The sequence below is a fragment of the Patiria miniata genome, unplaced genomic scaffold (assembly GCF_015706575.1).
Source record: "Patiria miniata isolate m_02_andy unplaced genomic scaffold, ASM1570657v1 HiC_scaffold_9, whole genome shotgun sequence".
In the NCBI taxonomy this organism is placed as follows: Eukaryota; Metazoa; Echinodermata; class Asteroidea; order Valvatida; family Asterinidae; genus Patiria; species Patiria miniata.
This window is the reverse complement of record NW_024037076.1, coordinates 13,956,559-13,969,075: the sequence shown is the minus strand read 5'-3', so window position 1 is coordinate 13,969,075 and position 12,517 is coordinate 13,956,559. Positions and strand designations below refer to the sequence as shown.

At 40.0% G+C, this 12,517-nt stretch overlaps 1 protein-coding gene across 1 annotated transcript; it reads left to right on the top strand.

The window, feature by feature from the left end:
- The first annotated feature begins 132 nt into the window (after positions 1–132).
- On the top strand, positions 133–12,268 carry LOC119720477 (putative GPI-anchor transamidase). The gene is made up of 9 exons (XM_038190149.1): positions 133–241; positions 898–954; positions 2,068–2,218; positions 3,929–4,005; positions 5,504–5,712; positions 7,283–7,400; positions 8,975–9,085; positions 10,301–10,576; positions 12,071–12,268. Exons 1-9 carry the CDS (start codon positions 158–160, stop codon positions 12,173–12,175), a joined length of 1,188 nt encoding a protein of 395 aa, XP_038046077.1. The 5' UTR covers positions 133–157; the 3' UTR covers positions 12,176–12,268.
- Positions 12,269–12,517: the final 249 nt, after the last annotated feature.

The following is a 12,517-nucleotide window of genomic DNA, read 5'->3' as shown; positions in this document are numbered from 1 at the left end:
GCATGGGTCCGACTTGGCATGGTTCCGACTTGGTTTGGGTCCGAGTTGACCTGATACCTCGCTGGTTGGTACAGGATACAGGTTCCCGCCCACCGTAACGTTAGATAGGCAAGGTACTTTAACGGTGTGCATGTGGGAACCAGTTGAGACAAAAAAGATGGCGGCACCCATGAGACGATTTCTTTGCTCTGCTGCCGTTGTTTTTATGTGGTTTGCTTTGCCATGCTTTACATTACAGCAGGTAAGAAAAATGATGTGTTGTTTTTCCTGGAGTGTCGTTATAAATGCAAAATGTGCTCAAATATGTAAATCTTTGTGTAAGTTTACATGTTTGGGGAAATTTTAACGTACATTTTTATTTCGGCGTAAAGCTAGCAGCGGGCCGGGGGGCCGGGGACAAATGTGAGGGCGTTGTTCATTTTATTTGATGACAGATTTTCTAAACTTCTCTGATTTATTTTGTGCTAAAATTGTACAGCTCATTTTTAGTGTTTCATATAAAATATATTTTCAATCATGACTGCTGTCTACCTTAGTTTTATCCATTAATTAAAATAATTAATGCATGATTCATGAATATAATATTAATAAAGGACTTTGGACTTTGTTCTTTCCTCGCCTTCCACCGCTGTGACCCGGGTGCGATTCCTGCTATGGCCACATGTGGATTGGATTTTTAGTTCCTACATGATTCCGTGGATTTTCCCCAGAATATTCCTCTGGGGTTTTCCTCCCACCTCCAAAACTCTAATTCTTCTCATTGTCTCCTCTCTGCAGGTTTCTTCAGGCTTGTGAGCTACAGTGCCTAGGCTAGGGTGCTTTTGAGGAATCCTTGGTTTCATTACCAGAGATAAATTAATAATAATAATAGTATTGTTTTTGTTCTTAATTTGGCAGGATCAAAATGTTGAAAGCTTCTTCAAGAGTGGGCACACAAACAACTGGGCTGTTCTGGTAAGTGTCATGACACTCTAGCCCATACATAGCCTACAGAGGAGATAAAATACAGAAAAAATTACTGGTTTGAAATTGCTGGAAGCTGCTAAATGTACAGGTCTTATGCCCTGTGACTTTACACCCGATTTGTGGGTCCATAGCTCCCTTTTGCATAAAAAAATACGAGTGAAGCAAACTTAGTAACTCAGCAAATTTGAAACCTTTGACTACTCATTACTCACTAGACTGTACCAGAGATGGACCATTAGGTAAGGCGGAGTAAACAAATAACCAGTTTCTCGTTCCTGCCGCTTACTTTTTTCCCGGTTGGCTCCTATTTAAAAAAATTTTTTTTAATTCATACATTTGCACTGTATTTTACACATATATTTCCAATTTATTTGTTTCCAACAAAATCATACCAAATTGTAGCTATGTAGAAAGGGTGATGGGTGATTGGACACAATTTTGTATCATCGAACGAGTCGAGAAAATGAAAAAGAATCAATCCGTCATCTTTGAAAATCTACCATCTTGGGGGAAAACAGTAGCTGCCTCCTTCATTTTTTCTCAAAGGACGGATGAGAAAATACTTAATTTTTTTTAATGTGGAGAAAACGTATAAAAATTGAGATTGGTAAATATTTCTTTAATCCTCCTGCTGTTTGAACAGTTACAGACAGTCAGACAATCAATCTTCTTCTCCTGCCCTGCCTTTTACACAGGCTAGACACCAAAAGTCAGATCATATTTCAAACAAGCACTGTGACTAATGAAATTCAGTCAACAGACAAAAGCATGCAAGAAGTAGGCACAGCTTGCTTATCAATCATCAACAGTCAGAGCATAGCTGTATCAGGTTACATTAGCAGTCACAGCAGGTCAATCCTGCTTTATGTAGGCTGGGAGCTCTTAACTGTTGGAAACAGACACTTGATTGATTTTGACTGAAAGAACAACTTTGCACATAATGTATATTTGCATAGGAGGGTCTTCGGTCTTGCAGTTCTTAAGAAACGTTGGACTGATGGTCTCATCAACATGTTCTTATAAATCTTTTTCTTGTTTTGCATGTTTTCACTATCTGAAATTTGTATTGGACGCTCAGTGCAAAATCTATTCTGTTTTCAGGTGTGCACGTCGCGCTTCTGGTTCAACTATCGACATGTCGCCAACACCCTGTCCATCTATCGCAGTGTGAAGCGACTGGGCATACCGGACAGCCAGATCATCCTCATGTTGGCTGATGACATGGCCTGTAATGCACGCAACCCAAGACCTGGTAAAAACAAAATAAGTATTGTCACACTTCTGGTCTGAACAAAATAAATTGTACACAGTTGTAGCTGTTTTTGTGGAACACTTGGGCATTGTGGTCTGGTGGGTCTAAGTTTTAAGATCTTGCAGGTGTTATTTATATTTAAATTGTGGGTCCGGGGCCAGTCAGTTAGATATGGCGCTTGTGCCCCTGGGCAAGATTTGGGCAAGAGAAATTGCTTTGTTTTGCTGAGGAATGAAGAAATACCTTTGAGGGTAGAGTTGGTTGTGTTTGTCACCCTCGTCAAAATGGTTTAGGCGAGGCGTCATAAATAAATTAACCATTCGAATGCGTGCGCACGCTAGGAACGGGGCCTTTTGTTACATCTACCTCCCGTTCGCATGCGTGCTCACGGCATCCCGTTCCGAACGCGTTCTTATGCAACAAAAGGCCAGTCACGGTCTGTGCACACACGAAGAGCTCATCGGCACTAAAAGTATCCGACAAACTTTCTCGTCGCTACAGGCTAGCCCGTACAGTACAGGGGGGACGTATAAAAATACGGGCACCTTGAACGGGGAAATCAGTCCTTTGCAAACTTTACTATCAGTATGTAAAAACCTTGAATATTCGATTTATAATTCGCTGATCGTGTGTACAAGGCCAGTTTATAACATCAGTCAGCAAACTTCTTACAATGTTTAAACTTGTTTTTGTGAACATTATATGCAGTACCGTACCTGCTAATTTACATTTCCGTGCTTGTACCCAAAAAAAAGAAGAATACTCGCACTTCGTTTTACATAAAATAAGTGTTAAACGTCTCAATTATTTTTTGGGTTGGATACGATCTAGTGTAGTATGTCTGGTTTTCTCAATTTTTATTTCAAAACGACTTTATCTTCTTCCTCTGTTTCATTTCTGAACTGCAAACGCGTTTTTCAGTAGATTCCGTGGTAAAATTTAACGAATTACGCCCAGGTTTCTGGCTTTTAAATTGCCCAGGAATATCTTAAAAGGTCAGGCATGGTTGTCTCTTGTTGAAGTCTCAGTAATTCAAATTCCAAATCTGATTTAAATTCCAAATCAAAATGGATTTTTTTTCTGTACAAGTATATACACATAGTTGTTCTTTGCATCTTTGTTGTGCTGCTCCTGTTCTCGCACGCAAAGGAACGGTTGATTAACATAACAATACCCCCTCAGTGAAGCTTGCCCAAGCACGATCTACGGAACGCGTTCTAAAAGCCGTTCGGCACGGGAAGGAATGGGGGCCGTTCAGAACGGGAAGGAACGCGTGCGCACGCGTGCGAACGGTTAATTTATTTATGGCGCCTCGCCTTAAAGAGAGTTTTATTTTACAAAAAAAGCTATGAATCTGATAAACAAAGGAATAATGATGTACGAGTGTCAGCAATAACATTATGAATATCTGTGCTTTTAATGTTAATACATAATGTTAGAATTTGTGTAACTCCCACTATTTGAATTTCCTGCAGTTAAAAATTTTCAAAATAAGATTGTTTTGTGGGGGGGGGGGGAGAGGCCCGGTGGGGACACTGCAAAAGTCCTCCCAAAAAAAAAAAAAATTTGCTGTGTTATTTCTGGATGTCATTACACATGTAAATTGCTAAATTATATTATGGCACTGTACACTAATGTTGAATCTTGAATTCAATTCTTCAGCAATTTTGTTGTCAGTTTTAAAGTGCAAACCCATTTTTATGTCTGCAGCAACTGTGTTCAACAATGCCAATCAGCACATCAATGTATATGGAGACGACGTAGAAGTGGACTATAGGGGTTATGAGGTATGTACCCTGTAGAGGGTGAGTAAAAAAAAACGAAATCCAAATGTCGGGACCATTGTTTTAGTGAAGTTCTACATGTAGCACTTTCAAAATCTAGGATATAAAAGCCCCATGCAACAGCTTTCATTTAGTACAAAAATAATTCAAATCACTCATGTACTTTTCAAGTTACGGAATTTTAAACACAACCGTTTTAAGGTTCTGTCTACGGATCACAAACAATTTCAATGTTCTTTCAGCAAAACGAAAACAAATCACATAGGGATGAGTGACAATTGTTTTCATGTTGCTGAAAGAACGCACACCTTTTTTGTGATCCGTGGACAGAACTTTAAAACGGTGGCTGTGTTTAAAATTCCGTAACTTGAAAAGTACATTGAGTGATTTGAATTATTCTTGTACTAAAAGAAACCTATTGAATTGGGCTTGCATGTCCTAGATTTTGAAAGTGCTACATGCAGAACTTCAATAAAACAATAGTCACGACATTTGGGTTTCGTTTTTTTTTACTTACCCTGTACATGTAATCTATCTGCAAGTTAAAAATACGTTCTCTTGTATGGATCAGCTTGTGTTAGTTTGGCACATTCATGTTCTCTGTTTAGATGGTTTCTTGCTCTCAATCCAAGAACTCCCCAACTCCTTACATGACATTTTTAAAAGCTGTATCAGTCATCAGTAAAAATGGTGCTAATCTCAAGCGTACTTCACAGCCTAGAAATGCTAAGCTTGACATGGTTAATTAACCCTACCTCCTTTGGCATTTTCGCTAGGATGTAACCTCGATCCTGCAAAATCCTCCAATTGCCTCCATGTAAAAATAGCATACAGCCTCCATCCTGCAAAATCCTCCGTTATTTCTCGAATGTGGTCCTTGGAGGAGTGACCACTGCCTCAATCCTGCAAGATCCTCCGGCAGTCACTGTCAATATGTTGAGACGGAGCCAGTGACATCCTGGAGCAGTGCAGAGGATTTCAAGTATAACCTAGGCCTAAACTCATGCACGGCTGAGCATAAACAACACAAGACCTTGACACAGTGCATCCTCCAAAATCAGCCACACATTTTCGCCATATTGCCTCAATCCTGCAAATCCACCATTTTGCAAAGATGATTTTTGAGTATTTGGGAAGGTTTGGGTTAAAGTATGGTCACTTTTGGAGCTAATACTGTCCCTCAAATTGGCACTGCTTTTTATGCTTGCTTATTGTAGTTTCTGAGAAATGAAAGGAAACTCCAATAGCAAAAAATTGTGAGCCTAGCAGCACCATGGACTGAGAGATCACAAACGTTCCATTCATTATTTAACCCATTATTCATTGTACCATTCCAAGCTGTCTTGCCTGTTACTCCCTGTACTGCCCCAAAGCGCCCTAGCACTGTACAGTTTCATTGATTCATCTTGGAATCAATATAATGTAATACAATATAGTACAGTTGCTAAAGGTTAATCAATTCTTGATATGCATTTGTTTTTGTGGTTTTTTTTGTCACAAGGTCACAGTGGAGAATTTCATCCGTGTCTTGACCGGCCGCCTGCCCCCTGGAACGCCGCGCTCCAAGCGTTTGATGACCGATGACCGCAGCAACATCCTGGTCTACATGACCGGCCACGGCGGCGACGGCTTCCTGAAATTCCAAGATGCGGAGGAGATCTCCAACGTGGAGCTGGCCCACGCCTTCCAGCAGATGTGGCAGAAGAAGAGGTGAACAAAGGTTTTTGATGTTAACCCTAACGTACCTGAATCCCAACCTCGTTTCCATGGGTACAAGATCTTGCTGCGCCATGTTGTTTCCCATCATGCCTTGCACGATCTCAACCCCTGGAATTGTGTAATTTAAATGTGTCAAAATATGGCATATTATATATAATTAATTTGTTTTACGTGTCGACGCCATCTTTAAAATGTTAAAAGTTGTGATTTTGAAGAATCAATCCTTTCAAACATAACGTTTGGACATTGCGTTAATTAGCAAAGATTTGTATGAAAAAAGTACATGCCCCTTTTGTCCCTTTACAACCGAAGATACAGGGGTTTTTCTAGCGAAAAACGAGGCTGCCATAATCAATATCGTACAGGCATCGTGACTTTTGAATAACAATTTTTTTCCGTACGTGACGTTACGTGCAAAGCACGCGAGCGCATTATGGGCACGCCCGGCGTGCAATCTTCAAAATGAACGCGCAGTACGCTGTGAATAGCCAGTCAGCATCGTTTACGTGTACATCACAGCCAGGTGTTAGTGAAGGAACGCGCACACGCCCATGGAGTCGAGGCTGCCTGAATCCATAATTAGATAAATTTAAGAGGAGAGTGTCTGTAACGATGGAGAAAGGGCAGAAATTTAATTTAAAAGGGTGGGGGTGTAAAAAGTACTTCTATGTGTTGTGCCTGCTTTGTAGCATGTACCACATACACACTTTTTCTGAAGGTGATTGGTGATGAAGAAGTACAAGGTAAAAGAGACCGGCCTATGTCAAAGTCCAAATTGGAAAAGTCTGGTTTATCAGGACTGTACTGCACGTATGGAACAAGTAACTTTCAGTGCATCTCAGTATTTGTTTTTAGTAGGGGAAGGGGGTTGAACCTGTTACCTGTTACCTATCCCGTAGTCTTCTGACCATGGGGCACCCCTTGAAGACCTGTCAACCAGCTGCCTCAGACTTTCTCAGGGAGTCACTCAGCGTCAGGTCTGTCCACTCCGCGATGTTGTCCTCCCACCTCTTTCTCTGCCTGCCTCTCTTTCTTCCTCCTTGTACAGTGCCTTGCAGGATCGTCTTAGCAAGTCCTGATGATCGTGAAATGTGCCCATACCACTTCAGTTTGCGCTTTTTCACAGTGGTCAGGAGATCTTAGTAGGATCCAATGACTTGCCTGATTCTGGTCCGTACCTCCTTGTTGGTGATGTGATCTTTGTAGGAGATGACAAGAATCTTTCTGTAGCATCTCATTTCTGTGGCCTGTATTCTCCTCTCTAAGTCGGCTCTTATAGAGTCCAAGTCTCACATGCGTAGAGGAAGACGGAGATGACCAACGAGCGCATCAGTCTGATTTTTGAGCTGAGCATGATGTTCCTGTCATTCCAAATGGGCTAATTTTGTCAGCGCTGCTGTAGGGGGTTGAAGAGGATTCATTATGTTTCCAATCAGTGTGAATAAAGTAGGGGTAAATGCATGTCTTTGTAAATGATTGTCAGCTTATAAAAGATCTCAATTTTGGGACTTGATCACAATATCCTTTTTTAGAAATCACATGTAATGGTTATTCCATTCAGGTATCATGAGGTGCTATACATCATCGACACCTGCCAGGCAGTGTCTATGTACCAGCTCTTCTATTCTCCTAATATCCTCGCAGTGGGCTCCAGTCAGGTCGGGGAAGACTCACTCTCTGTAAGTCCAGTGTTTTCTTCTTCAACTTTTCTATATAAGATATAGTGCATCATTTGTAATTTGTGCATTTTGTTTGCTTGAAGCAACAAAAGTGCTCAATATCTGAAGAAGGGTGCTGAACAACCAATCTGATGAAGTTTCAGCTCAGCTTTAGCTGTATATTCCGAGAAAAACAGCGTTCTAGGATCTCAATTTCAAATCAAAAGTTGCTGAATCATGTTTTGAATTGGGCTTGAATTCAGTGTCCGAGACACGTTCTCACTGAGCCGATTGCAGCTGTGACTGATCAAATAGTAGGAGGCTTAGCTAAATTAGTTGTGTATGTAAAGAAATGTATCAATATGTAAGATTTCCCCTTCATGTGGCATAAATGGGAAAATGCTGCACCATTAAATAACTGTATACAGATATCTTAAAAAAATCAATTTAACCCATAATTAAGGGTGAGTAAAAAAAAAGAAACCCAAATGTCGGGACCACTGTTTTAGTGAAGTTCTGCATGTAGCACTTTCAAAATCTAGGATATGAAAGCCCAATTCCTAAACTTTCTTTTAGAACAAGAATCATTCCAATCACTCATGTACTTTTCAAGTTACGGAGTTTTAAACACAACCACCATTTTAAAGTTCTGTCCACGGATCACAAAGCAAAACGAAAACAATTCACACACATCCTTATGTGGTTTGTTTTCGTTTTGCTGAAAGAACACTGAACTTTTTTTGTGATCCATGGACAGAACCTTAAAATGGTGGTTGTGTTTAAAACTCTGTAACTTGAAAAGGACATGAGTGATTTGAATGATTCTTGTATTAAAAGAAAGCTTATGAATTGGGCTTTCATATCTTAGATTTTGAAAGTGCTACATGCAGAACTTCACTAAAACAATGGTCCCGACATTTTTTTTTTTTTTTTTTTTACCTCACCCTGTATATAATACCCTCCATGACAGAACCATGTCTGGCTGACTGGTGAAAAAAACCATAGAGCTATATTAAATTACTAGAGCGCTAACTCCTCATTCTTGCGCGCGTAGACGCTTTGAAGCCGCTCTGGGCGCAGACATTTTGAATTATGTGCATGTTTGTAGAACACAATCAGAATAGATGGATTGAATTTTAAAAGTGTACTCTAAATGCAACGCGCAAGTAGAAGATACGCCAACAACTTAAGCGCGTCATGACGGTTAAAAAAATGTCACGGCGAAAATCACATGCACAGCGGAGGGACGCGCACACGTTGCGCTGTTTGCGTTGAGCAAAGTGAAACACTCATTTGCTGATCGTGCGTTTTGGTTTTGGGCGTATCGGCTTCGATGACGCACCGGTATGTAATACAAAGGCAGATATGCAAATAGCGGTACAAAAGTTGTACAAAATTTCGAGTTTTTCATAGGTTTGTGCACAAACATGGATGTGCCCATCATTACTTTGTACATCGAGTTAGCGCTCTAGTAATTTAATATGGAAAAAACTCAGCAATTGTTAAGGTAACTTAGTTTGGGACGGTAATCTTGCTTGTTTACAGTCTTCACTATGTGAATTAATTTCTTTTATTATAATTATTCTTTTTTGCAGCATCATGTAGACCCAGCTATAGGTGTGTACATCATCGATCGGTACACTTACTACGCCCTGGAATTCTTGGAGAAAATTACACCGACCAGCAAGAAAACAATGGCAGATTTTGTAAGTATGCTTTGGATTTACCACGTTTATCTTCCTTAAGCAAGTGTATTTTTGTGCTTAGCAAATGTTCCGGGCTCAGCAGCTCTAGAGTTCCCACAGTTATCTGAAAAATCCTGGAAACTCCTGGAATTTAAATCTATCATGGGAAAACTCATGGAATTTTGTTGTTTTACTAGGACCCATGGAATGTTGATATTCCAAGAAAAAAAGTCATGGAATCTTGCACAACCCATACGTGATGATGCGTTATTATACAAATATTGAATGCTTCGAGTGGTGTAGTAAAACTAGCCTCCCGAGGTTATCCATGGACATTCTATAGAATGGTCCATGGATCACCGAGGGAGGCTAGTTTTACTTCACCACGAGATAAAGCATTCAATATTTGTTTTATAACACTTCACCCACAGATTCTGCTTGGTTTTAATATTTTAAATTATTTAAATCTGAACACAGTTGAAATAAACTTTAATTTCAATGCAAAATTGGTGGAAAATGTATTTCTCTCTTCCAAACTACCCCTTCACAAATGTTTGAACCCAACTCTGCAGCGCGCTCTCTTTGGAACAAAACGCACTACGCCCAACGCGCACATCAGCATGCATTTGCACACAAGTACCGTACCGTGGATATAGTACTTTGGTTGCTAATGGTATAGTACTTTGGTTGCTATGGGTATAGTACTTTTGGCCGTGCACAGAAAGATAGCAAAAAAAGAAAGTATCATGTGACTCACTCTCGGCCAATCAAGACACAGAATCTGTGGGCGAGGTGTTATAAAATTGGCTATGTCAGTCTTCCAGTTTGCATTCCAGTTTTAACATACTTCCTGTTTGTGCATGTATGCTCTATACTTGTTACATGTTCAATGTACCATTGTGATGCTTTTATGGTGCTCAGTGGTCTTGAGACAAAGTGGAAGGCTTAAAGGGAGTGGTGTCCCTTGCCTCGGTGTGATGACTGGCCCGTGTAATGTAAACAGAATTGGTCACGGAAAGCCCTTATTTTGTCCTAGAAAAGGTTTCATGTAATGATTTCTGTGGGAACCCTGCACAAAGCTCCATGTATAGTTCCTGCACAGATGCTACAGGGGTGTAGAGACAGCAAACTGGTCAGCCACTTAGCCTACTGATGAATGCAAAAGACATGCAATTTATCAAAGTTTTCCATATTTGAGATGAAAGTTGTTTCCTTTTTCCTCCGATCATTCCAAAGTTCCAAGTGTGTCCGCAGCACGTCTGTCGCTCCACCCCGGGCGTACGCACCGACCTCTTCCGGCGCGACGTCGCCAAGGTTCCCATCACAGACTTCTTCGGGAGCGTCCGCAACGTGGAGCTCTCGCTGACGACGGTCCCACTCAGCAATGAGACGGAGAGCACAGAGGGCGGTGCGCAGGTCCAGAAGCAGGGGGAGGAAGAGGGTAGGAAGGAACAGCCCAAGCGCTACGGGTTTGTTGACCAGTTTCCAGCCATGGCAGAAACAAGAGAAAAGGTATACCTATTTAATCTGATTGTCAACTACACTTAAAAATAATTTTTGAACAAAGTTTACTATTACTTTGGTGCACAAATCATACATGGTACGTCGTCTTGCACAGTGCACGATTCTTTGCTCTGTTTGCTTCAAGAATCTGGATTTAAGGGGAATATACATCATTGGCTTTTGCTGTAATTTTCATAAATGAACTATTTGAGGGGTTAGTATAATAGATCAAATATTGTTACACTGACATGTTTGAAGTTTTGTGTTCGAAAATGCTGGAAAAACCAAGAAAAACAAAACTGTTCAAGTAGTCTGGTTCCCTGACTCCACTAAATATTAAATGGATCAGTTTAGGTAAGGGTACCAGTCTAGCTGGCCTGCACCCGTTCATGAACATGTAACCAATAGCAAACAAAATTTGGACTGAATAAATGGTAAATTTGGAGCAGTAGTTGAAAAATAGTTAGGTTTTTCCAACGGTGGTCGGCCGACCACCGCTGGAAATTTTACAAAAATACCATTTTCTTGAAAATGACTTCACACCAGGTGCCATAATTTTACAGGATGCTTTAGACTGTCATTTACCAACATCCTATTAAGGTACATGTATTTCGTAAAAACTTGGTAGTTTTATTTTTCGATGTTTGCAAATGTTGTATATTCCCTTTAACAGCATGTTTGTTTCCTTTACAAGGTGTATCTGTAGTATGCAGTTGACCACATAACACACACAAAAATCACCAAAGTTTCATGTTTTCAGCAAGATTTGAAGTTATATACCTCATTATTCACATTCAGCGAAGCTTGGCATTCTTCAGTCTTCAAGTCCTTGGGGTTGACAAGATGGTTTCTGATTGAAAGTTGTCCTGAAACCTCGCAGTTTACTCGTAATTTGAGACAAATTGGTTGTGGACTTCAACAAAACATTACACTGCATTTTTCTTTTCTTTATTTTGCATTTGTGGAGTGGTTTGAGCTAAAACATGGTTTGCAAGGGATACATGAACAACTCCCTTGCCAAAACAATTTTTTTTTTTTTACAGCTATAGCAGTCGTAGATTACTACAGGCACAGACAAAGTAAATTTGATGAAGTGAACAATCTTAGTTGCGACATTCACAATCATCCTAATGAATTCACTTCACAATTTGCATGTTATATGAACTGAATCCGGTAATCCGGATGTCAAACTCCTAATTTCTTTGTTCGACTTTTTCACAAAAATGTATTTAAAAAGGAAGTACATGTACCATGATATTAAATCCTGGCTGTTTTAGAATGGACCATGTTTTTTTTTTAAATAAATATTTTTGACACCCTTGGGGTAGTGGGCAACATACACCCTCTGCTTTGCCTTTTGTGCCATTTTCTCTCAGGTAAACGGAAAAAAACATGACCCACAGTTATTGTCATGGAGATAACTTTTGTTTTTGGAACGGGAGGGTTACTTTACCAGCTGTAGCAGTTTTGAAATGACTACAAATTTGTTTGATTTGTCCCCAGGAGACGTCCGTGTCAAAGGTCAAGTTTTCCAGTCAGTTTCTGGTAGCAAGCAGTGCCTTCCTTGCTTTGGTTGCCATCATTATCTTTGGCCGGATCGCATCGTGACCCTAGATTTGAATACTATGTATTGGCAATAGGGAATGGGATCTTTTTTCCCCATTATTTCAATGAGAATGGTTGGTTTCTTTTTTTTTAGGGGGGGGGTTTAGTTTTTTCACCTCATAATTAAGTTTGCAGCTTGTAAGCATAAGTCAAATAATTTGAAAGATAATGTAGATGAAATTACTTTCTGTAAGGTACAATTGTTTAAAATTTTGTTATAGGTTTTCCCGGCTATTTTAAAGCATTTTGCATTCAGATTCACCGACTCTAACATTCAATTTCGTCCGAGAATAATTTCACATGCTTTTAACAAAACCAATTTTAGTCATTTACCATTCAATTTCA